Consider the following 26477-nt stretch of genomic DNA (forward strand, 5'->3'; position numbering starts at 1 on the left):
TTAATGCAGAGAAAATCTCAGAGAGAGGAAAGGGCCAGGAAGCATCTCCAGCCCAGCCTTTATTCCACCTCTGGCCTATCAGGGGCTAATCAAGGGGAATGGATGGCACAAAGAGCCCGGAGTGGTCAGGTTACAGCAGACGCTCCTTCTCCTTCCTTGATGAGAGAGGAGCCAAGCCAATTAATTTATCATGATAAGATTTTTCAAAGAATCACTCTGAACAGAGGGAGGCCAGGGGCCAGTTGTCTTGTCTGAAGATACAAGTGCCTATTGTAGATGAAGGGCCACTGGTTTGGGCAGAGGCCAAAAGGTTTTCAACATCTCTTTTGCTCAGCAGGAAGCTCAGTCCAATACCTGACAGAGAGTGACTGCTTTGTGGCCTTGGCCTGGAGTTATCTGATCACCACACAAGGAAACATTGTATTCCTTGTCTCTGCCCAGCCTCGAGGTAACCACCCAAAAAGTGGACCCCTGTCTCAAGAGAGAAAAATTACTCTTGGCACCTTCTGTCCGTGTTGGAAAACACATCAGTCTGTGGCCTTTATTCTACTAGTCTGAGAGCCCAGGGAAAAAATTCAGTAGCCATGGGCTTAACAGGACTTGGGTGGCCTCCCTGAGGACTCCTTACATAGTTTTATTCCAATTTTCACCCTAATGCTCTTTAACGTTCTCATGGAAAGTTGTCAGTAATATTCTGAGTATATCATGAACTCAGGGCCAGCGTCTCTTCATTTTTGTATTCTTAGTGTCTAATAATTTTGTAGTCTTAGTGTCTGAAGAAGTTCTCAGTAAATGTTTGATGAATGAATGAAGAAATAGGACATCCAGACGTTACTACTGGCTTATAGTTGTAGCTCTCTTCCCCTTTGATTTCACCTCAGCCAGAAGGAGGCAGTATGGTGAAGTGGTTAAGAGTTCTGCCATTTGCCAGCTTGAGACCTCAGACAAAGTACTAAAATTATCTGGATTCAAGATTTCTCTCTCTACGCTACCAGCTCCCCCTGCTTTCTGTGGGAAGTCACTCCAGGGCCTTTCCGGGAAAATGGTGTCACTGTGCTTCTGTCAGTGCCGCTCTCTCTCAGTAAAAAAAAAGAGAGACTTTGTTAATCCATTGCACACGTGATCCTGATGATAATAATAGGGGAGAAGGTCTTTTTGTTCCTACTGGATTCAAAAAGAGAGTCTATAATGAGACGACAGAGGTGGCAGACCTCCTCCATGGCAGCAGGTGTTAGGTGCTGCCAGGTAGGTAGGTACCAGGGGAGAAGAATCTCTTCTTTCTCTAGGAAGCCACATGTCCTGTCTCTGCCCCCCACATCTTCCACAACCGTCATAAAGAAACACTATTGATTCATTTATTTGTGGCCAATGAGGCCAAGGTCAAAAACTTGTGCAGAGTGGGCATGGTGGCTTCACAGTATTCAACTCTCACCAATGCTCCTTGGTCAATACAGGGACTGAGTGAGAAATTATAAATTTACTAGTGAAACAGCCGAAAGAAAGTGTCTATTAAAAGAACAATAACTCCTCTACTCCAGTGTATATTGAACACTTGCTATTTGGCAATCACTGTGCCAGATATTTACATTTATATTAACTTATTGAATTTGAAAGGCTCTATAGTGTTTTTTTGTTTTGTTTTTTTTATAGTGTTACCCTATATGCAAATAACATCGTTAATGATGCAAAAAATCTACCCTTGGAAAGAACTTTAGAGATCATTTGGCCCAGAGTTCTATTTGATATAGGAAACCCTTCACAATCTTCCTGACAGATCATCATTCAATCTCTACTTGAGTATCTCACTGCCTCTCACAGCCGCCTCTTGCATTGTGGGTCATTTCTGAACCAGTAGAGAGTTGTCTCATGATTGATTTTGGAGAAAAATTATACGTTCATACCCACACTAGCAGGTGCTTTTCTGCTTCCTGTTCTAGAGTTAGCAAATTAGGAGAATGGCAGTTCTCACCCTAGATCTGCTTGTTCAGAGAACAAACAAGTTTTGGCTGGGAAATCTTTTTCTAGACCATTCTTCTGAGACAATATATGTTTCTGAGGAGGAGCCTAGACCCTTAGCCAAGTTCAGAACCAACTGGAACCTGGTAGATGTTGAAGCAAAATTGAGCCTTTTGGGGTTCAAGTTTGTTTGTTACTGGCAAAACATGACTTCCTGTTTTTCAGAAGAAATTTTTTTAAAGGCTTATAAAAATGGTTCCTGAGGCTTCTTGGACATCAAATGCTCTTACAAAACAATATTTTGATGAGTTAAGTGTAAATGAATCAGAAACATGTGGATTAAATTTCCTTTAAAATACACAGGGGCTTTGAAATTAAAGAGAAAAAAATGTTTGGCAAAACACGGCCTGACTCTTACCGAACCCAAAAACTTGGAATTAGACTTGGAGACAATGCACCAAGGCAATTTTCAAACTCATTGACTTTCAGTGGGAATGACCATGGGCCTGAACACAGCATCCATCCTTCCCCTTCCCAGCCTTCCAGCTTCACCAGAGACATTTCTAGACTAGCAACCATTTTCTATCTGGAAATCAAGATGCACCTCCCCATATGATACCCCCTACTGCTTACATCCAGGATATTCCAATTCCAGGCTCCCTTCTCTGACTCCCTTCTTCTTCCTCCTCCCATGGCAACACAGAGAAGATGTCAGGCAAGGGAAGAACAGCCAGTAAAGATGAACTCCAGATACACGGATTCTCTGCTAGTGAAAAAGTCTCACCACAAGTCAGATGTGGAGCAAGATAGCTATTCTACCCAGACAGCTTCTCCCCAGAAGGGTGCCTTCACTAAGATAAACCAAAGGCCAACTAGACTTGACAGAACGTCAGCATTTGCCTGCAGGCCAAGCCTTCACACCTCAAGTTCTTAGGGAACAAGTATTCCTCCAAGATTATTTTTCTGAATATATATTCTTCAGGAATCTGGATTCTCAACACAGTACTTTCAGATTGGTGCTGCACTTCCCAGCCGAGAAGCCTCTGCTTAATGTCCTTGTCCACCAGCCAAGGCAGGGAGAGGTTTGGCTGGGCAGCCTTCAATGCCAGTTCTTACCTGGGGAGGCTCCCTGAGTTCTGTAAGAGCCTCTGGACACTGGTCCCTGGGCTGGCTTTTGGTTCTGAGTTATCTCCCTCAGGGGAACTATTTAAATGGGAATCAGACCATTGCTGAGCAGCTTGAAAAGACAGCTTTCCCTGAAGCAATGTTGTGATTTCAGGTCTCCCTGCCACCCACCACTTCCCCATATCCCACCTTTCTCCTCTGTAGTCTCCAAGGGCTCTTTCTACCCCAGCTCTGCAAAGAAGAAACTTGTAAATACAAGCATATGGCTCTCTCCTTCTCCACTGCTGGACTTTGAAAGGGTTGCTGATGGTAGTTAGCAAAAGGGTTTACTGGAGTCTGGCAAACTGGGAACCCACCTATCATGGATTGAATTATATCCCCCCTCCCCCCCAAAAATGTGTGTATTAGCTTGGCTGGACCATGATTCCCAGTATTCTGTTGTTGTCCTCCATTTTGCGATTGTAGTTTTATGTTACAGAGGATTAGGGTGGGATTGTAACACCCTTACCAGGTCACATCCCTGATCCAATGTAAAAGGAGTTTCCCTGGGGTGTGGTATGCACCATCTTTTATCTTAAAAGGAAAGGGAAGCAAGCAGAGAGTTGGGGACCTCATACCACCAAGAAAGAAGCACAAGGAGCAGAGCACATCCTTTGGACCCAGGGTTCCTGCACAGAGAAGATTGACGAGGAAGGCCTTCCTCCATAGCCAACAGAGAAAGAAAGTCTTCCCCTGGAACTATGCCCTGAATTTGGAATTCTAGCCTACTAGACTGTGAGAGAATAAATTTCTCTTTGTTAAAGTTATCCACTTGTGGTGTTTCTGTTACAGCAGCACTATATGACTAAGATACCTCCCACCCTTCCTTTTGCTCACATGAAGCCTAGAGTACCTGTCATTATGGGGTCTTCCTCAGTTTTGCACACAACTAAGCTAAGCTGAGAAACCCTAGTGGTGTAGTTGGTTAAGTGCTACGGTTGCTAACCAAAAGGTCGGCAGTTCAAATCCACCAGGTGCTCCTTGGAAACTCTGTGGAGCCGTTCTACTCTGTCCTATAGAGTTGCTATGAGTCGGGATCGACTTGATGGCAATTGGTTTGTTTGTTTTGTTTTTGGTAACCTAAGCTGAAAACTCACCAATGGAATATAGTCGGTGTTCTTCTTTAGTGATATAAACGCTGACACAGGCTACTGGCACCTTTCTTCAGAGCTCTGATGACACAAGCCTGCTCCAATAAATTGTCGTTATCTTCTGACCTAACTCATTTGGCTGGTAAAGCTAGTTCACATGCTGCAAGGGATTGAGGAGAGGGACCAGGGAATGAGGGACTAGATAGGAAAGTCATTTCATATCTTATTAGAACATAAATACAGGCATCCAAAAAGCCTTCAGCACAGTAATGTGCCCTCCAACAGAGGCAATAAAAATCATCTGATGCACAGCCAGCAGGATATACTTTGGGAGTTCTGTGCCCTGTACAGTCCATATGACTTGAATTGACTCCATGGCAGTGGGTTTGGGTTTCTCATTGCTCTAGGCAAATTGATTCCCAAATCTAACTTATCTACCAAAAAGCCAAAAAATATGTTTTAAAATACAGATTTCCAGGCCACATCCCAAATCTACTGAATCTAAATCTCCAGGGGTGAGTCTCGGAAACTGTATATACTAAAAAAAAAAAAAAGCCAAATTATTCTATGGACCTGCCCTTGGTCACTCAGCTTTTAATTAGCATCTTTGGAAGCAGAGATGGGTGACTGGAGGCTGAGGGGTGATGTTTCTGCGGAGGAATGGTGTTTCCCTCTGGGCAAGGTTGCCTTAGAGTTTCTCTGAACTCTTCCTTTAAAGGCAGAGCCAGTCATTTGGTCTGTTTCCTCTCATTAACCCATCCAGATGGGGCCCTAAGGGACACCTTAGAAATGAAGTTGTTTTTCCTAGGAGAGAGAAGGAAATCATTATTGTTTTGTTGATACATGCTGAAAGGCTCTTATATGTAGGCATGTAGTTCTCCCAGGCTTCTGAACATCCTGTGCTGGTTAAAAGGATTCCAAATACGGCAAATAGTTTCATAATCTCAGGGTGAGGGAAATATCAAAAGCAGAAATCAAAGAGAAGATCAATAGGTATGATCATGAAAAATGTTTAATTTTTATACATGAGGATACAATGCAAACAAACTGAAATGGTCAGAGAAAACTGGGTAAAATTTTTCAATGTTCTTGCAAAGGATTGCTATGTTTAGTAAATAAATAGTTTTTACAAATCAATAGAAAAATGGGCAAAGGAATGAACAGGCAGTTCATGAAAGTAGAAATAAAAATGACAGGCAAATGAAAAAATGCTGAACTTCAGTATGAATTAAAAAATACAGATTAACACAACACTGAAATCCCAATTTCACCTCTCAAGTCGACAAAGGTATTTTAAAAGTTTACTATCTAGTGTTCTTAAGGGTATAAGGTGCTCTCATACACAGGTAATAGGGCAAATTGGTACAAGCTTTCTGGAGAGTTAATATCAATTTATCAAAAGGTATGATATAACAGGATTTGTGAGGTTGAGAAAGGATCCCAAAATCTCCATGTCTTCCTCAACCAATGTGCTTCTTGTTCACACTACTTGTAGCTCTGCATCATTTTTATTCCAGGACCCAGATTAATAGAGCAGCCTCTATCAATAGCTTCGTCAGTCTTCCGTCAGAAAGAAAAGAGGTATGGCAAAATATGGGTTGGCTCTTAGAGCTTCTTTTTAGAGGCTTGAACATGTCCATCCATGTTTCATTGGCCAAAGCAAGTTATATGGTCATCTTTGGGTTCAACAGAGCATGGATATAAAAATCTTCCCACGGGGATGGGCACCACTGGGAATGAACCAGAAAATTTGGTGAGGGATCATAATCTGCATTCCCTTTGACCTGATGATTCTGACTTCTAGGACTTTATCCACCAGAAATAATCATGATGTACAAAAAGTTTATGAGCAATGAAATCCTTCATCACCTAATTTATAAAGGTAAAACATTGAAAACAAGTCTCAGAAACTAGGGGATTAGTTAAATAAATTATGTTACACTTTTATGATTGAAGAACTCAGCATTTTTCTACAAGGAGAAGAATATATGGTAACCCGGGAACACGTATACAGGGTTCATTAAGTGAAAAAAGCTGTGTGAACAATGTGACCCCAATTATGTAAAAACTGGGTAATATACAAGTATGTGTCCAAGTGCTCCATAAACATTTGTTGAATTCATAAATTTAAAAATACTGGAAGGATGTTTACCAAAACGTTATCAGTAGTTATCTCAAGATAATAGAATTATGGGGATTTGTCTTCTTTGTGTTTCCCTATATTTTTCCTTTTCTTTTTTTTCCCCCCAATCAGCATGTTTTACTTTCATACTCAGAAAAAAATAGTTTTGTTTTCTAAGGTCATTTCAATAAGTTTAAACCAAAACAAAGAGTGTAGTGGGAAGCGGATATCTTCTTTGTTAGAAACCACGATAACAAAGTCTTTCTGTCTTTGAAGGTCCACAGTGGCCAAGAACCATAAAATAAGTGCCCTTTTCTGCGGTAATCCTGTTTTATGCAGTCAGTCTATGAAATATTTAGGAGGATCGAACTAACCACTTTGTTTCCATCTTTCCTCTCTCTCTGGCTCTCAGCCACAATTATGTTCGTGGATCCATTACACTTTTTATCATCAATCTGCACCGATCAAGAAAGAAAATCAAACTGGCCGGAACTCTCAGGGACAAGCTTGTGCACCAGTATCTGCTGCAGCCCTATGGACAGGAGGGCCTGAAGTCTAAGTAAGTCCCAACCCTGAAATAGCTTCAGGAGCAAGTGCATCAGGAGCTGAGGGCCAGGGAGCTGGAGTCATCCCTCTGCAGAAGACACTCAGGGACTGGGTGGGGCAGAGTACGGCAAACAATGGTCTGGAATCAGGGAACTACTAACTCCCTTTGGGACCTTGGTCAAATCCCTCCCAATCTCTAGGCTTAGGTTCCTCAACTCTGAAGGTAAATGTTGGAAAACAGGGGCACTCTTGGTATTTGGTCAAGAGTGTTCTTCATTACACAGGAATATCTGGCACATTTCAAGCTATTTAGCAGCCTTGGTACCTGCCCACTAAATGCCAATAGTGCCCCCTAGCCATTGTGACAACCATAGATACTCCTAGTTGAGAACATTCCAACTGTAACATTCTGTAATGCTCTGACTCTCTGTGAGGCTTAGAGGAGGAAACACGACTAAGGGTCAACAGTTCAGAAATCAAGAATCAATTCTGCCTGTAACTACGTAACTTTGGGCACATCACTTTTCTGGATCTCAGTTTCCTCGTCTGAACATTAGAACTTACATTCTAGGGGCTCTGTGATCCCTTCAAACTCTATAAATAGGTGATTCTGTAACACTCCTGACATCCCTCAGTCTATTACAGACTACTGACAGCACTGACCCCTATCAACAGAAAGCAGCTCGAGGCCATAGTGAGACAGGCCTGGTCAAGGGCAAGGCCATCCCAGCTCCCCGAACAAGGCCTCCCAGGAAGGGTATGGGATGCTGTACAGATTGGAGGCGTTCCTAGTCCATTTTTAATGTTTACCAAGTTTAACAAAGCTGTAAACTTGGAGCAGGTGGCTTGCACTCCCACAGCTGCCCGCAAATATTTGAGCTATAACTGTTCACTGTTTCACTGCAACCTTGGTGGCTTCATTTGGCTTCCAACCGTATGTGCACTGGGAACAAAACACAATCTGGAAAGTCACTTACTGTGCCTCTTTAAAAAAAAAGCCCACCCTAAATCTGTATTTTCTGTCTTGCTTCAAATACTGGATCTTTTTTCTGGCTGTATGTATATTGCTCCTAGTTTTCTTTCTTTCCAGGCCTACCTGTATTGGCCGGAATCACTTGAGTATTTTACACCCTCACTCACCATGTCCCAGTGGTTTTGACTGGTATGCTGGATTCATCGCCCTCATTCTAGGCAAGAGACCTGGTTCTGGTCCCAGTTTTACCACTAACGAATTATACGACCTGGGCAAATCCTTAATTTCTCTTGGTCTCACCTACAGAATTCAAGGACCATTGTATGGTTGGTAAAGTTCCTTCCACCTTTAAAATGTTTATCCTAGATTTAGTTTTCTGAGGACCCTGAGTGGCTTTAAGTCTCCTAATCCTACTCCCGCTGCCAGTCAGCAATAATCTGCAAAGCCACTTTTGGCAGAGGGGCTGACTCCACAACAGTGATTGTGACAAGTTAGGGTTCTCCGGAAGAGCAAAGTTTAAGAGCTGAGCCACCCGACCTGCCCAGTGCCAGGAAGACTACATGCACCATGAGGAGAGAACTGGCCAAGTGCTTTAGTCAAACATGCCTCGGTGTCAACCCTACTCTGCCACTTGCTGGCTGTGTGTCCTCGAGCAAGTGATGTAATTCTGTGAGCCTTAATTTCCTCATCTGTAGAGCCTCTCTTGGGGAGAGGAAGAGATGAGGTAATCTATGTGAAGCTCTGACTTTAGTAAATGCCTGTTGCCTTCCTTTTCTGCAACTCAGAATCTAGCTGGTTGAGGGAGAAGAGAAAACAATTCCTCTCCCTAATCACATTCTTCAGATGTGGAATCTCAGATTTTGGAAAAAAAAAAAAATTATTTTTTTTTATGCTGATATTGGTTAAGGTTATGATAAAAAGGCATGAAAAGAATGACATAAAAGCAAAACCATGAAATATGAGGAGATGGTAGTCAAAGGGTGGCATCTTTTTATGAGATTGTGGCCCCACCAACCAAGGGTACAGGCCTTCAACCCTATTTATCCCATCCCTCCATCCCTTCCTCCAGGATTTCTTCCCTGCCTGATGTTTGAGCCCGGCCACACCTTGGCCCCTGTCCTGCCTATACCTGTCCTTAAGAGTGGCTGAAGTGACTCACTAGCTACAGATGTGCTATGTATATATCACTTATGTTGTGCTATACCTCACCTTGTCATCATATTGCTGAGAAGTTATCTTATGGCTTTGTTAGGAGTGGGGAGGGACAGGGACAAAGAGGATTTTAATCCACAGGGGTTCTGAAGAGGATTTGGTAACACCCACTTAGATTAAATACGGTCATGAAATTGGAAGTACAACAGAGCTGGTATCAGAGGCCTGAATCTGAATCCAGGTCCTACCATTTATCAGTATGATCTAAACCTCAGCGTCCTTACCTGCCAAATGGGGGTATTATGAGAATCAAATTGGAACATACAGGTGAAATACAGCCTTCTACAAATGTAAATTTCATAGACACATGCATACACATATATATATAAATACAAATGTAGACACACACACATGATTTTACATATGTTGTATTAGAGAGAGTTTTGGATTGTATGCCTGTGGGCCCTTCGCTCACTTCTCTGAGTCTATTCCTGTCCTGTAAACTACTGCTGCTCTAACTCTTCTCCTGTTCTAGACTTTAGTGGCTCAGACCCTGTGCTACGCCATCTTGCACTCTGTCAAGAACATGCTCGGTGTAGCATCCAGCACTCTGCTCAGTAACTACTAAAAAAAAGCAAGAGCCCTCAGTGGTTCTGGGATGGGCTCTCACAGGAAGGGTGTGTTTTGGGTGCAGCAGACTGTGCAAAAAAGGATGAAGGGAAATGCTAGGAAGTGATCTCAGCCTTTGGTGTCTCTCTGCCTCTTACACGCCCCTGGGACCAGACTCTGTTCTGTGCTTGCTAATTCCTCGCTGCCGCCTGAAGCTGTATTAGCTCAGAAGAGGGATGGAAAGCTCCGGCAGCAGAGGAACCTACAGTTGTTCCTGTCTGGAGGAACCAGGAAGAAGATGTTGAGCCAGTCAGTACCCTTCCAAGCCACCGATTAGACATTTTGGCCTGGGGTCTCAGGAGTAGAGAGATGCTGGCAAAGTTTTGTGATTGGTTGAGAACATGGTAAAATTCTCATTCCCTTAAAATTGCCATCAAAGCTGGGAAGATTTAAAATCTCTGAAAGGGTATCTCAATACCTCAGAGAAACCAGGTGAACTCAGGGCTGAGGTATATCAGGTATCGTACAGCATCTAGATTCACAATGGAAGTTCCCGTTTCTGTTTTAACGAATGATCCAAACATGAGATCTACTATTCAAGACTCAACTCCTTATATAAGAGATTATTCTAGGAACCAGACAAAGGGGAGTGCCCTATTCCTTACAGGATAATAAATGAAAAACTTTTAGAAAACTGCAATGTGTGTAAGAGAAGGGCATTCTGGGTCTGGAATACATATTCTTTAAGAAATGGCTGAAAGAAATTGAGGAGGTTTCATTTAGGGGAGAAAAGTAAGGAAGGTAATGAGGACTTTCTTCAGATAGTCAAAGGCTGCCATGTGAAAGAAAACACATTTGGCCTAGAATACACCAATATGACAGAGAACCAGGGAGTAGAATTTAAAATAGATTTCACCTTAAAACCAGCTCATTTTCCAAAGGCTGCCTGCTTGGACCAAGGGCAAGACAGGCTTTCTCCGAAGGTAGCCTATTAATCAGAAGGCAAGTGGCCATCTCAGAGGTGCTACAGGATTCTTACTCAGTGGGAGGTTGAGGTAAAAGATCACTGTTTCCCATCAAAGTCTAAAATCCTATTCTCTTCTATTCCCGTTTCTCTCTTGGAGCTTGTGGTCTCTATGGTCACCTTTTCACACAAAGGCCACACAAAGAGGCTGTGCTAGGAGTGGTAGTAACATCTGGATGGTTTTTCCTCAGAAAATCTCCAGCTGTTGGTCCCTGTTCTGTCATGTTTCCTGGTTTCTCCTCTTTCTGGGATGAAGATTGTCCCACTCATGTCCAAGACAATAGTTCCAATTCTGGGTAAGTCAAAGGAGAAGAGTACCTTTGGGGCAGCTCCATTATCTCCAAAGGAGGAAATCTGTTCAATGCCTCATGTGATCACAAATCAATAAACACTGTCCTCCATGGAAACAATTCTACCTGAGACATAAATATCTCCCATGTCCGTCAACAAACAGAGAATCAACATGAAGTTGGGCCAAACAAGTCGACTTACATCAAAAAGCAAGAAGACTCACTTTTTCAGGGAAAGTCAAATCAAGAACAGGTGCTTGGTCAAATCCCAGTGTTCTTCCCCATGTGTCTTGTTCAATTCCATTTGGAGGGAAAACAATCCAAAAATGAGAAAAGAAGGAAACATCTTTCATCACATTGGCTGTTCTATTCTGACTCACTGACCTGAGAAAATCAGCCAATGCTAAGAATCCTGGGGTAGAATGACAGTTCCAGGTGATCTGGTTCATTCTCCTGCTCTCAGACAGACTGTGGCTAAGCCATCTGGACCCAGGGATACCCTACATTTAAAGACCTCTGGGGAAGGAATAGCCACAATTTCAATACTGTCTTAACTCTTAATTTTATAAGAACACTGGGGCCCACTGTACCTGTGGCTGAGACTTTATACATAATAAAGAGCTTTAATAGCCATCATCTCATTTAAGCCTTCTGAATAACACTATAAAACAAGTAGGAACAAGTTCCTGCCTCCCTCCCATTTGAGAATTAAAGAAACTGAGTCATGGAGCTTTAACTGACTTGTTCAAGAGTCACACAACTTATTCAAGAGCTAGAAAGTACCTAGCATTCAGTGCTCCTGACGACTAATCTAGCGCACTTCTTCAACACTACGCTACCCCAACTGTCCATTATTATAAAATTATAATTACACATTGCCAAATGTACAGTATGAATAGCTATATGATACTGTTCGGGCTCATTTCATCTTAGGCTTTTTATAGAAGGAATACATTAGAAGAGTATTAAGTTACCCAGCACGCTCTCTCCTTTAGGCTAACTCATCCTGGTTCCATTAACTTTTCTCTACAAGTCCTAATTGCAGCTTCTTCTTAGAAGTCCTTCTCTGAGTTATTGCTAAGACTCTCTGCCTCTCAGTCACAGAATTTAGCAAAAGCAAATTTTATTTTCAGCAAAATTGGGAAATAACCTTCTTCTATATTCTTCTCAAACATGGATTATTAAATACCAGAAATAACTGTAAATTGGTTTAATTTTAGGACTAGAAAATAAATCTGAATATATTATATCCTGACCCTATATACACAGGCACAGCTAGCTCCCCTACACCTAATGCAGCCCCCCTGCAGAAGTATGTTCCTGAGGGAAAGATTCTGACAGAGGAGGCTTCCCAAAGAAACTGGCAAATACATTTCTTCATCCATTCAGCAACTTTTATTGAGATCTTACTTTGTACCAGACATACTTGTTCCTCTTCAGCAATCTAACTTGCAGTGGCAATTCATATGGCTAAAACTTGAAGTGAATTGTGGCCTTATAACTCTAAGAACTAAGGAATTCTGTAATAGACAAATTATGAAAAAAATCTGAATGTAAAGTTCAATGTGAATGCTTCATACCAGAGTGTCCCTTGATCTTTACTCCCTAAAGTCAGGCCATGTCATCATCTGGCCTTCAAGAGCTATTTAACGTGGGCTGTTTGGAGGTAGAGTTGGAGTTCTGAGATCCCTGCCCTCAAAAACTTATTTCTACTATTAGAAACAAACAACAACAGGAACCACCCTGTGGGTGGTGCCATAAGAGAGGGGCAGGGTAGTTCTCCTTTTGGGCTAAGAGGTTCTATAATAAATGTTTAACTTTCATATCTCCTTTAGCAGCCATGACTTTAGCCAAAAGAATCTCAAGGCTCCTATCAACCAGGAATCTCAGTGCCCATTCTGTAAAGAAATGAACCCTTTTATTTATTTTTTTCTTTTTCCATATACTGGTCATTTTTTCCATCTCTCTGGAATATCACTTTTGTTTTGATTTCACCCTTATTAAATCCTGTATCAGAGAAAAACACTGGCATTTAACTGTATGCCTTTAGAGAGATGTCATCCTATGTTAGCCAAACAGAATGGTTCTGAAAATACTCAAATAACTCCCAGGTGCTAAAACTATAAATATCTTCATGTCCCGGTAGGAACAGCCTGCATTATGATACTTCATCTCCAGATTCAGAGCTTGGCAAGTGTAAAAAGTCCTGAGGTCTAAACTGATCATCACTGGACCCGCCACAGTCTTCCCTCTAATGATAACTGAAAGCACCACATCTAGTTTCTGGAATTCTATACCAAGATTTCTCATTGACATGTTCAAACACAAAATCTGAAGACCTGTTTTCTGGGGCCAAAGGGCCATTATTCCCTTTATTCCAGCAGATTGAAGACATTTAAGTGTTTAAGTTCTATACTGGTGGTGTTAGTTGGTACCTGAATTTTTTTTAACTCTGGTCAACCAGATGTACTTCTGGCAGGTTTCCATTACCTTCACTTTTATGAGATTATTTAAATTAATTTCTTTTTAAAATAAACCACTCCATTGCAGTTAATAAAAGATGATTTCATAGAGGAAAAATTTCAAGGACCGTTATAGGTTAGAAAGTTTCTTCTACAGTGTCCCTGACAGAAAGCCTTCTGACTTCTTTCTGATGGGACTGCCGATTTCATGAGTTTACCTACTCTGGGACTGGACAGCTCTGAATATAGGAAAGATCCTCCTTATCTAAGACAAAGGTTGTTTTCTTGCCATTCCTACCCTTGCTTCAGAAACATTAAACGGAATAAATGTATACTTTCTTCTTCATAACAATTTTCAACGTCTCTCCGTTAAAGTTCTAGTCTCTAAGTTAAACGCTCACAGCTCCTTCACCCATTCCACAAACAGCCTGATCTCCAGAGTGTTCACCATCATGTTCACCTTGGAACCCACTGAGGTGTAGGACTTTATCTCATATGATTACTTGTTCAATTTTCTTATCTCAGACAAGCCTAGTTAAAGAGGTATGAGAAGGAGTGGGAAATGTGAACACTTTGTTACAACACAGGCCAATAACATTTTTTAATCTTTGCCAATCTCATTGTGAAAAATAGTATTTTTGCTTTAATTTGTAACTCTGAGCATCAGTGAGGTTGGAGATTTTTCCTATTATCCGTTTTTTATTAATTTTCTATGTCCTTTGCTCATTTTTATATTGCGGTATTAGTGTTTTCTTAATGATTTGTAAATTTTCTCCACTTTAGGGAAATTTCTCCTTTGCTATCTATCAAATGCTTTGAAAATATTTTCCGCAGTATTTTGTTTGCTATTTTTCCAAGGATTTCATTTTTCGGGTATTATCTTGACACGCAGAAATGTTCCCTTTTTATATACTCACACCTATTTATCTGTTGCCTTGCGATTTCTTCCACTCCACTTATATGTGTATGTATTTATAGTCCTGAAATCAGATAAACAAACATCTTAATTTTCTTCTACTTTCCTTTTTTGTTTCATTTTTTATATTCATCTTTTTTATCCACTTTGAATTTGTTTTGAGACACAATGAGAGGTAAGAAACATCACTAGTTGTGATATTCAAGCTGAGAATGTGTGGGGGAACCTATTTAGCCCATGTAAGTCTTCAGGTGCTGGTTTTTAAATGTCAGGGGAAAAAATAAGATCTTTTTTTAAAAAAGCAAGGCTTGGTATGAATTCCCCCTTTTACCTGGAGGAAAAGGTCCTGATGTACATACAGCCACACCATCTTCAGCCCTTTGAAAGGCCACTCAGAGACCCTCAGGAGGACAGACAAGCTGCAGAGGCTTGGAGCACTCAAGTGCTAAGAAAGAGGCTGGGGTTGGGAAGGTTTATGGGCTAACTCAGAGTGAGCAGGAAAGTGGTCCCTAATCTAAATAGCAATGTTCAAGTCAGCATTCCAGTCAGGAAAGTCTGAAATAGCCGCTGTAAAAAGTAGGAATATAAATATATATAAGCATATTAGATTTATGAAAGCACTTTTGCCTAAGGTTCTGAGGAAGTCTATAGAAGAGAATTAGGTAGAGAAATGACCCTTAACAAATCTTCAGTTAATGAAACTAGAGGAGTTTGGATTCTTTTAACCCTTATGCTAATTTGGGGTGTTTTGTGGCTCATAAAGAGGAATAGCTATAACCAATGTATTTAGTGGTATTTGAGTAAATAGTTACATACAAACCTGAAAAAAGGGGAAGAGGCTACTGACTGATATATTCTTAATCCCCTTAGTTCTTCTTTCCTGAAGAAAGCTTGACCCACTTTTTGTAGGGACTAGTACCTGAGAGAAATCTAAATGACTTTGTGGATCTTGCCCTTCAAGAAAAGAAAAAAAAGTTTTTCTTTTCAGTGTTAAACACAGAATGTTCATTATCAGGCTAAGTGCATCGTCGTCATCTGATTTGGTTCTTAATTCAACCTATAAAGTGCTACATGCATTCTGCTCTGATACACACTGAGGAGCAGAGTCACCACCAACGTACCAGCTAGAGGGGAAAACAAAACAAGACAAAAAATAATAATAATGAAGCAGTTCTATTAAAATAGCAAAAATACTCACTTTAGTCTACTCAACAAACAACTTGCCCTTGAAAAGTTCACATCTTCCTTTTAAATTAAAAAAATGTGGCCTTCTGGAAAGATTAGTCCAAAGGACTAACGAAAACAACTACCACAACTACCACAGCCTCCAACAGACTGAGTCCAACACAACTAGATGGTGCCCAGCTACCGCCACTGACTGCTCTGACAGGGATCACAGTAGAGGGCCCCAGACAGAGCTGAAGAAAAATGTAGAACAAAATTCTAACTCACAAAAAAAAAAAAAAAAAAAACAGACTTGCTGGCTTCACAGAGACTGAAGACACCCCAAGAGTATGGCCCCTGGACACCCTTTTAGCTCAGTAATGAAGCCACTCCTGAGAGTCACCCTTTAGCCAAAGATTAGACCGACCCATAAAACGAAAAGAAACTAAAGGGACACGCCAGCCCAGGGGCAAGGACAAGAAGGCAGGAGGGGACAGGAAAGCTGGTAACAGGGAACCCAAGGTCGAGAAGTGAGAGTGTCGACATGTCGTGGGGTTAGTAACCAATGTCACAAAGCAATATGTGTACTAATTGTTTAAAGAGAAGCTAGTTTGTCCTGTAACAAACTAAAGTACAATAAAAAAAAATTAATAACAATGTGGCCCTCTGACAGGGTTCTCAAAAAGAATAAGAAAAGCTCTTTTTATTCAAAATAAGTTCAGAATGTAATGGTTAAGAAAGATATTTGATTCCCCTTGGTCCCCAGCTGCAAACACCCCTTCTTCAACCCATGGTTCTCAATCTTGGCTGCACTTTGGAATCACCTGGGGCGTGTTAAAAATCCCAATGCCCAAGCCACGCCCCAGACCAATTAAACCAGAATCTCTGGGCAGGGACCCAGGCACCAGTGTTTTTAAAGCTCCCCATGTAATTCAAATACGTGGCCACGGTTGCGCCTCACTGTCCCTCTGTAAAACACTGGAATGAGATCCCAGCTGAATTGCGTCCTTGATTTCCCCCAGATTATACGCTTCAGTCAGGCACCAAGCCATTTTGCCAAAGGTGTGAACATGCCCTGAGCCCCTGGGAGTTCTCTGTGCCTGAGTAGGAGGAGGGCTGGCTCCCAACGTTTCTATGGTTTGTTTTGTTTTAACTCCCAGACTGGTAATGTACAGATCACAGTGCAGATTAGAGGAGTATAAAATGCTTTTATATTTTACACTGACTTGCCATCTTAAGCCAAGATGGTTAGGAATCTAGGTCTTCAGTTACTTTCTGAGAGCTTGTCATTTGCTCTCAGCTCCGGAAGGCGTTTTCTTCCAGCTCACTCAGAGCAGCTGGACTCCTCTCTGCATAGCTGTTCATCAAGGCTGTGCTCTGCCCTCCCCACCCCCTTCTGCCTGGAGACCCTCGTTGCAGGCAGGGGTTTCCATTCTGTCCCAGATGACCCAGACAAATACTAGTATAGGAACACTTTAGGGTAAAGCTAACACTTGATTCTAAACAAAGGGGCAGGGGAGCAGAGTATGTGGGCAGTCCTAGTAGGGCAAGAAGAAATTGCCCTTCTCCACACCTCCAGAGACTATATGGTTTGGGCGATGGACACGTTATGCCCCAGGAAACTGGAAAGTCCTAATCCAACTCATCCCTATAGTCGGGCCAGAGCTCTGAATCAGTATTTCTTTGGGTGCCAAGCATCAGGAAGCCCATGGCAGGTTGGGGCTCATTCCAGCCAAGAAGCCTACAACGCCAAACTGTGGACCAACTGCCACACACCAGCAGCCCCTTTGCAGACTACTTCTTCCCTGCTTGTCTTTTCAGTTACGACTCAGAATCACCACATGCTTGGTACTTTGACATCTATAGACCCTGGAACAGAGCTTGTGCTATCTGGAACATCCCCGCACCCTCTTTTGGCGGTACGCTAACCCACCTGCTATTATCAGGAAAACTGTCAAAATCCAATAAAACTGAAATCTTTACCCCATTGGTTTAATATATTTAAATAGGTATCCAGGGAGCCATGATCATATAGTAAGGTAGCTAACTTTGGGTGTGGATTATGGGTTCTGTCTCATACTCTTCTGCCATATGGAAAATCTGTCCATGTACAGGTGTACACACACGTACACACAAGCATCTGCCCTCCCATCTGACTCCCTTTGTCCCTCCTGCAGACTCCTGTGAAGGGGATGCTTCGTACCCCACACTGCCTCTTCTAGCACCACACAATTAGGGCTGGGCAAACCTGGTCCCTCTCCCAAGAGGATACACTCGTGCTGACACAAGACAGACCACAAGAGGGGCAGATATGAGAGGGCAAGAGTGTAAGGAAGAGAGAGACACACTCTGACCTGGGGGATCTGGGAAGTCCCCAGAGCTAAGGGGCATTGAGCAGGGAAGGCAATTCCAAGCAGTAGGATGAGCTTACTAAAGGCTTGGAAGCCCAAAAATTCAAGGTACATTTTGTTTAGGGGGGTGGAGGGTAGCAAATCATTTCACGTGACTGGAGTATTGCTTTGTGGGGTTAGGAGAAAGCCACAAAGATATATTGGGGCCAGACTGCAGAAGGCCTTGAAATCCAGGCCGAGAAGTTTGATTTTCCTTCTCTTTGTGTAATGTGTTTATGACGATTTGCATCTTTCAGTGTTTTCTGTCTTAGAAGGCAAGGAATAAGTCTCTTATAATTGAATTTGTACAACACAAAGAATAGTAAGTTTATGAGTAATGCCCCTTAAACGCCACTTGTGAATGTCAGTGACCGTGGCAATGGGATAGGAATACAGTTAAGCACATACTAAAGTCTCCATGGTTTTTATAGCTGATTCCTATTGTGTCCTTGGGTTAGAGTGCTGTATGCCTATGACGTGGAGGTTTGAGATGATCACAGAATTCAGTTTTCTTCCCAAACTTCCCCCAGATGATTCTCTCGTCTATTAGGAGTTAACAGTATCAGTATAAATCCAGGTTTCTTAGCTGCACTCTCATCTTGTCTGCCAAGTGTGCTAAGTTATTTTAAGCTATTAGAAGCACGTGGTAGAATTCTGTTATGGCTTGAACCATTCTTACACAGACTTGGATAGAACACAGACCAAATCATGCCCCCCAAACCTAACTACATACGAGAAACGCTTATAGCTCTAAAAACCTGCCTCTAAAATCCCCTAGCTCTGCTTGTATAAAGGAGAAATAGTGTTTCCTCTAATTGCTAATACAGAAGTTAGATCAAAATTCCTCATGGTTTCAAGAAGCCTCTCAGAGGGTGGGAAGAAGGGGAAAGGATCTTATCAGCCTCAAATTTTCTCAGTGGCCAAGAGCTTCAAATGGGGAGTGGTGAGGTGCACAGGAAGCTTTCGTCTCCATTTTTTCTCTCTCTTCCCTTCCTGTGTCTTTAATAAGAGAAAAAGGGCTCGGAAAGGGCTTGGAGTGACCAGAGAGCCAGTAGAAACTCCGAGAGCTTGATGAGTGGAACTCAACAAGCTGTAGTTGAACTGTCATAGGCAAAAGGCACTGCACCACGTTCTACTGAGGATGAAGATGTGAAAACAATTCAGTCTAGCAGGGAAATGACTGAAGCAAGCAGATAAAGTAAGGTAGAGTGGGTGGGTGCTACAAGGGAGGGCTATCAGATAAGGCCTTTTGGGGGAGGTATATCTGAGACACCTGGGGGAAGAACAGACTTTTTGACAGAGTCTAGTGGTGCAGTGGTTAAGAGCTCGGCTGCTAACCAAAAGGTTGGCAGTTCTAATCCAACAGCTGCTCTTTGGAAACCCTATGGGACAGTTCTACTCTGTCGTATAGGATCGCTGTGAGTCCAAATCGACTCCACTGCAATGGGTTTAGGTCCCCCTCCCCCATACCAGATTCCAGGTGGAGGAAAAATCACGTAGAAGAAAAGCTTCAGGCCACACTTGAAAAGAAGTAGTCCTCCCACAACCCCTGAGCAGTGGGGCTGCCCCAGAGCATCCTTAGAGGGACGGACATGAGCCTTTGCCCCAGCCGGGCATGTGGGACCAGGAGACACTAGCCTGTAGCGCTCACCGCCGGACATTTCAAACTGACTTCCCTGCTCTGCTGCCCCGGATGCTCAGCCTCTCCAGGCAGGGAGGGCAGCAAAGCCCCTCTGTCCTCAAACCCGGCTGGGCTCCCTCCCGGCTCTAACGGGGCCCTGACCTGACACAGCCAGGGATCCTCCAGGGCCTCGGGCCTGTAAAGCGCACACAGGTGCGCGGCCGGCGGGGTGGCCGCCAGGGACCCCGGACCCGGGAGAGCCGGGAGCCCCGCACCTGCGCCTGGACCCCTCCTCTCTGCACACTGGCCAGGAAGGAATTGCAGCCCGGCTTCGCGCGTTTTCGTAATATTAGGCAACATTCCAGGTCGGCCCCCTGCCAAGTGGACCGCAACGAAGTTTTCGTTGGGATTTGATTGATACTGTGGTTTGTTCCTCCGGCAGGCCAAGGGCAGGGCACATCTCCCAGCCTTCCCGGGCTGGGAGTATGAGCTGTGGGGCAGCCGCCTCCGGCTTCCTGGGAGCCACCAAACTGTCAGGCTCCCTGCCCTGTTGTGTAGAACAAGAGTGACCTCTAGTGGCGCATGGGAAGCACACTGGACCTATACGGAAGTAGGAGGGTTGAGTAACCGCCCGCATACACACATTCAGATTCTTAGTCATGCTCTCTCTCCTCCTTCCCTCTTCCCTCGCCTCTCTCATCATTTAACAAATGCAGAAGTGAAACCAGAACTGCCCAGTAACCTATCCAGACCGGCACATTTAATGCTCAAGTCTCTGGCCTTTCAGTCCGATGTCTTTTCATTCCCAGTGGTAGTTCATCTATCCACCTGTTTATATCCAATAGTCCTCCAGCACTACTGCTTTTATCAAGCGCTTAGTGTGAGCTGGCGGACAGAAGAGTGAAGGACGGATGAGACAGACATCTGGTCTCCTGGTCTAGAGAAGAGAGACAAGCAGTCAGCAGTCACAACACCCTGTGATGGGAAGCCCTGGGTGAAATGGTAGCTCCGTGGCTATGAGTTGGCATCAACATGAAGGCAATGGGTTTGGTTTTTTTTGGACCCCTGACCTAAAGGACCAGTAGTAGTTAGGCAGAAGAAGGGAGCTGGAAGGAGAAGAGGGAGTGCAGAGAGGGCTCTGGGCAGAGGAAACAACACCTACAAAAGTCCTGAGATTAGAGAGAAGTGAAGAGTTGGGAGAACGACAGCATAGAATAGAAGGAGATGGTGGGGAGCGGGCACGAACAGGAACTAGAGCCACCCCCTACGGGGCAGGAGAAGTAGGTAAGGGCCTGCTTATGGGGGTCTTGTAAAGACAGAGGACTATGTCCTAAAATCAGCAGGGAGCCACTAAACATTTAGACAGGTAATGTCATGATCAGATTTCTGTCTGAGCAAAGTCACTCTGAATTTGACATTAAACTCAGCTTCGGGGTAGCTGTGAGGCCGTGGACTAGCTGCCTGAAAAATATCCAAGCCAGAAGCGATCTTAGGGTTCATCTGCTCTGTCACTCCTCATCTTACAGATGGAGAAACTGAGTCTGAAAGAAGGCAAATACCTTTCTCAAAGTGGCTGAAGCTGAACTGATTAATCACTAAGTCCCTTGTCCTCTCACTCAAGGCCCCAAAGTATGCTGGCAGGACCCAGACACCAGCTCCCATGGCTGCTCCTGGGAATGCACAGGCTTCCCCTGCCTTTGCTCCCACAGAAGTCCACCTGGGCCAAAGCGGAGTCCAGCACATCATCTCCAAGATTACAGAAGGCCATGCTCACTTACTCTTGCTTCTCTGAGACCTCAGAACAGTTGAAACCATGCTTACATATTCCTGGGTGCCAAGAGCTGTGATAAGACGGGAGACTAGATGGTGGACAGGTGGAGGGGGGGAATGAGGGTGACTGGGCCAAGGGGCTCCCATGGAAACCTGGAGAGCGGAGGGCTTGACTTCAAATTGAGACATTGAATCCCGTTTCAAATAGTGCACAAAATAAAGAAAACAAGTTTAAGAATTGGAAAGTATCTCAGACTTTGTAAAAACAAATGGTGATAAAACACAGTTGTCCTAATATTTGGATAATATAAATACCCTCGGCAGCTCAGGCAAGCTAGGGAATTAAGAGAAATAGTTCAATGTAGGCTGGATCATTTAGCATTTGGTTTGAAAAGCCATGGGCCAGTGAGGAGGTCCCAGATGTGATGAAAGTATGATAAGAAAGGCTTTCAAAGAAAGAAACTTGATCCTGGGGAGTACCATCTGGAATTGGAGAGACAACAGGATTAGTGGAAAGAGGTGTCGGGAGGCCTGAATTTGAGACCTAGCTTAGCCACTTATTAGCTATATGACCTTGCACAGGACACTTAACCTCTCTGACCCGTCTCAATAGTAAAGTTACAATAATAATAATAATACTTACTTTTTGCACCTCACAGGGCTTTTTAGCAACCACGTGATGGGAGGGAGCCAGGTGGAACTATGGTTAAGGGTATCGGTGCAAATCTCAACTCTATCACTTATTGGCTGTGAGACTTAAGTGAGGTGTAGAAGCATCTAACCTTCAATTTCCTCATCTGAAATACAGGGATGCTGACAACTGCCTCAGTTGATTGTTATAAAGGATTAAGTGAGATAATAAAAATAAATCATAGCATAGTCTTTTGCATAGACGGTGCTTAATAATGTGATTTTTATCATTAATGTGATGTTTGCCAACTTACAAACTGTCCAGTGCTATAAAAATGAAAGATTATTGTAATATTTCATGTGATTATGACCTCCCTGGGTAATAGGATAAATACTAAAAGAAAAATGTAAGCGGGAAAAATAGAACGGAGGTGTTGAAGCACACAGCCCATCTTTACTAAGGACCTATGAGGACTCAAGGTCTAACAAAACCTTACTCACAAAATTAACTCATGTGGACTTAGCTAAGAGATGGTCACATAGATCTTTCTTAAAGATGAAAAACACTACCAGTGATCAATGGCCTGTCATCTGGTTGGGATAAGGCATCTGGTGAGAGGCTGTGAGAATCATCGATAATTCAAGTCTTATCTAACATGTCCGTGAGCCACCAGAGGAAGAGTAATTGGTACGTTAATTAAATCTGTAAAGACTCAGTAAACCTCCAGGGAGCTTCTTTAGAACTAGAGAAGCTTAACTCAGTGAGAACAGAAATAATGCAAAGGAACCTCAAAATTCCATTCACTCGTTCAGAAAAATGTTAAATTAGTCCCTGCCAGGTGCCAAGCTGCTACATAAGGTTTTCACTGGCTAATTCTTTTCAGAAGTAGACTGCCAGGTCCTTCTTCCTAGCCAAGCAAAGAGCCCTGATGGCTCAATAGTTGAGTGCTCAGCTGCTGACTGAGGGGTTGGCAGTTGGAACCCACCAGAGGCTCCTCAGTAAAGAGATGTGGCAGTCTGCTCCCATAAAGATTACAGCCTCGGAAACGATCTGGAGCTGCTCTGCTCTGTCCTGTAGGGTCGCTGTGAGTCAGAATCAACTCTCTGGCAACAGGTTTGGTTTTTTGGATGTGCCAAGCACCTTGTTAAGTACTGAGAATTCAGGGACAAAAGACATGATCCCTTCCCTCACCAAGTTCACAGCCTAGTGAAAGATAAACCAAAAAAAAAAACAAACCAGTTGCCATGGAGTCAATTTCAACTCATGGCAACCCTATGTGTTGCCGAATAGAACTACACTCTGTTTTTAAGGGTTTTCAAGGCTGTGAACTTTCAGAAGCAGGTTGCCAGGCCTTTCTTCTGAGGCACCTCTGGATGGGTTTGAACTGCCAACCTTTTGGTCAGTAGTTGAGAGCTTAACCATTTGCTCCACCCAGAGCTCCTCCAGAGAGGGATAAAGGCACCTGAGTGTGATAAAGGCTGTGGCAGAGGTAAGTGTTGAGTGCTAAGGGCACCCAGAGGCAGGACTCCTAACCCAGCCCAATGGTCAGAGAAGGTCCCAGAGGAGCTGACACCTGGGCTGCCTCTGCAAGGGTCCACCACAATTTGTCAGAGGAGGAAGGCTGGCTGTGTCCCGATGAAGGTAGCACCACACACAAAGAGCCAGAAGCAAAACTGCAAGTCATTAATTTGGTCATGCCAGGCCAAGCGCGCCCAGCCTCTTCAAGTATGAAGTTTCCTTTTTAATGTCAACAAATATCATGGCCCTATGGCCTTCTAGAAATTGTTCTTTTAAAAGCTATCACTTAGAAAAAGTGTATGTTGCCTCTGCTCATAATCTACTCAGGATTTTATAACAGTTTTTAACGAACTTGTGCCTTATTAACTCCAGCAATGTCTACTTACATTTACATCTGAAAAATAGGCACTGCACCTTTAAATGAACTTGTATATTTTAATCCCAAGAGTTATCTACTTACATTTTCATTTAAAAAAATATTTACCTCATCTACGTGAAGTAAATGAAAAAAAGTCAATTTTTTCATTCTAAAACATTCTGTGCTCATGCACGTAGTGAATAAATCCCGCCAATAACCGCAGTCTGAGCCCATACTCACACCCAAAACGTAAACGTCCTCTGTACCTATATAAGGATAAAGGTGTGTGTGTAGAGCGAAACGTATCCATGTATATGTATAGGAGGGGGGCTGGCAGGGCCTGAGACTCGAGAGGTAGCTGAGCTAGGCTTCACTGTTTATGTTTAAGTGTAAGGGGTGGGGAGCTGTTGGAGAGTTTGAAGCAGTGCAGTGATGGCAACAGATGACCCTGTCAGCAGTGTGGAAACAAGGGGGAGGAAGGCCAGGCCTGGGGGCAAGGAGGTAGATTAAGAGGCCTTTTTGCTGTAGACCAGGTAAGAGACCATAAAATCCTGAACTAAAATAGCAGTAGTGAATGGAGAGAAAGGAGCAAATTTGAAAAACAGGAAAAGGTAGAATTGATTTGTTTTAGATATGGGAGTTGGAGAAGAAGTCTTGGATGGCTTCCAGGTTTCTGGCTTGAGTAATTGGGTAAATGGTGGCACCATCACAAAGATAATAAAGTCAGGGACAAAAGCAGATTTTGAGGGGACGGTTTTTTTTAATTTGGACATAGTGACTTTGAAGTTCTTGTGGGATATCCAAGTGGAGAGGCTTAAGTTCAGAAGGATCTAGGCTAGAGGTAGAGGCTTGGGAAGCATCGACATGTGGACAGTAATCAAAGTCTTGGGCATGGGTAGCAGCACACAGGGAGGAGCACATAGCATGAGAAGAGAAGAGGCCCAAGAGCAAAGCATCAGGAACCTCAGCAGTCGAGAGGCAGATAGAGGGGTGTAGCTCCCCCTCAAAAGGAAGCAACCTCCATAAATGAAGGAAAATCTAGAGAGAGTGTTATCAGGGAAGCCAAAGGAAGAGACAGTTTTCAGAAGGGCACCATGAAAGGTGGAAATGCCACAGTGCAGCCAAGTGTAATAAGAGCCAGAAGGTTTATCTGCTAAGAACACCACCACCATCTCTTACTTAGAGTCAGAAGGTTTATCTGCTAAGAACAACACCACCATCTCTTACTTATATGCTTTCCAAGCACCTTCATTTCATTCTCACTATAACCTATATGGCATCTTAAGATGCAGAAATTTCGGGGCAGCGAGGTTAAGGGCCAGGCGAAAGGCATCTAGCAAGTTAGTGATTCAGCTCCTGGAATTAAGAGATTTCAGTGCAGAATCTTGCCCGCGCTCCCTGGGTTCCACCCACAGCCGAGTTAGCTTGTTAACCGCCCAGTAAGGAAATCACGATGGAGCCCGTGCCAGAATGACTATTTGTTAGCAGTATAGATTTTAAAAGCCTTGCTTATCACACTTTGTTTTGTGCTTCCCATAATCCTAAAATGTCAGTGCTCTGGGATCATCTGAGTCTTAAAGGGTATTATTTAATTCCTCAGGGGGACTTTGCTCCTAATTCTATAGAGAAGAGGGACCATTGAAGGTTTTCTAGCAGAGAAGTGATATAAATTGGTGTGTGCACTGGAAAGATTAATCAGTATTACTGAACTGGTATTTGGCTGTGCATGTGTGAGATTATTGGATGTATACACCACCTGAAACAAAACAATGAAAATATACTAAAAAGACCTATTTGGTCTTCTTTGGCAAGTGAACCCCATCTCCACACCCTGCCTCACCAGAGAGGGTCACTTGCATTCAGAAGCAAAAGCTCTCTGCATGTTTGGTGAGGTCAAGGCTGATCTTTAGGTCTCAATTCTCCCGTTCCCGTAACTTCCAGAGGCAGGCTGGCTCTTCATAAAGGAGCCCCATGCTCATTTCTGACAAGATCAGCAATACTAACAAGAGGAGGGGGCTGCTCCCCCTGGCCTGTCAGATCTGGACTCGGCCCAAACCTACCTGTGTGGGCTAGGCCTGGAGCTGCTGCTCTGCCTTGCTTTCCATTGGGAGCAATTTACAACACGCTTATCTCTGGGAATTCACTGCTCTACTGAGCATGGGTCTGATTATCTCTCCCTAAACCTGTCTGTCATTCATAGCACAGAAGGAACGCTAAAGAAAGACTTCTATATCAATTCGTAACATTTACAACTTGGATGATGTCACTGCAGTGTTACTGCATCGGAGGCTGGGCAAGCCTCAGAAACCATCATCACTATGCCGTGCTGATTTTCTGTGGGTGACTCACAGCCTTGTTTCTAGCTGGTAGCCTGGCTCTGGCTTTTTCTAAACCAAAAAAATCAAACCCACTGCCATCAAGTTGATTCTGACTCATAGTGACCCTGTAGGACAGAGTAGAACTGCTCCAGAGGGTTTCCAAGACTGTAAATCTTTACAGAAGCAGGCTGCCACATCTTTCTCCCACGGAGCAGCTAGTGGGTTCGATCCACTGACCTTCTGGTTAGCAGCGAAGCGCTTTAACCACTGTGCCACCAGGGCTCCTGGCTTTTTCTAGTGAACCATAAAACTGAGCTTCAACCTGGATACATGGCTGTACAAGCCACACCCCAGGCGGAAAAAGCTGGAAGCTATCCGGATTCTATACCACAGGCCACAGGT

The 26477-nt window shown here is 43.4% G+C and overlaps 1 protein-coding gene across 3 annotated transcripts in view; it reads left to right on the forward strand.

Annotated features, from left to right (window-relative positions):
• The window catches only part of HPSE2 (heparanase 2 (inactive)), a 704249-nt gene that overhangs the window by 676466 nt on the left and 1306 nt on the right, over positions 1 to 26477 (forward strand). For all 3 annotated transcript variants that reach the window (XM_010589074.3, XM_064269462.1, XM_064269463.1), the window contains one exon: positions 6746 to 6892. In XM_010589074.3, coding sequence (XP_010587376.2) covers positions 6746 to 6892 — 147 coding nt within the window. The remainder of the gene's footprint in view (positions 1 to 6745; positions 6893 to 26477) is intronic.

This window comes from Loxodonta africana, chromosome 16 (genome assembly GCF_030014295.1).
Source record: "Loxodonta africana isolate mLoxAfr1 chromosome 16, mLoxAfr1.hap2, whole genome shotgun sequence".
NCBI classification, from domain to species: Eukaryota; Metazoa; Chordata; class Mammalia; order Proboscidea; family Elephantidae; genus Loxodonta; species Loxodonta africana.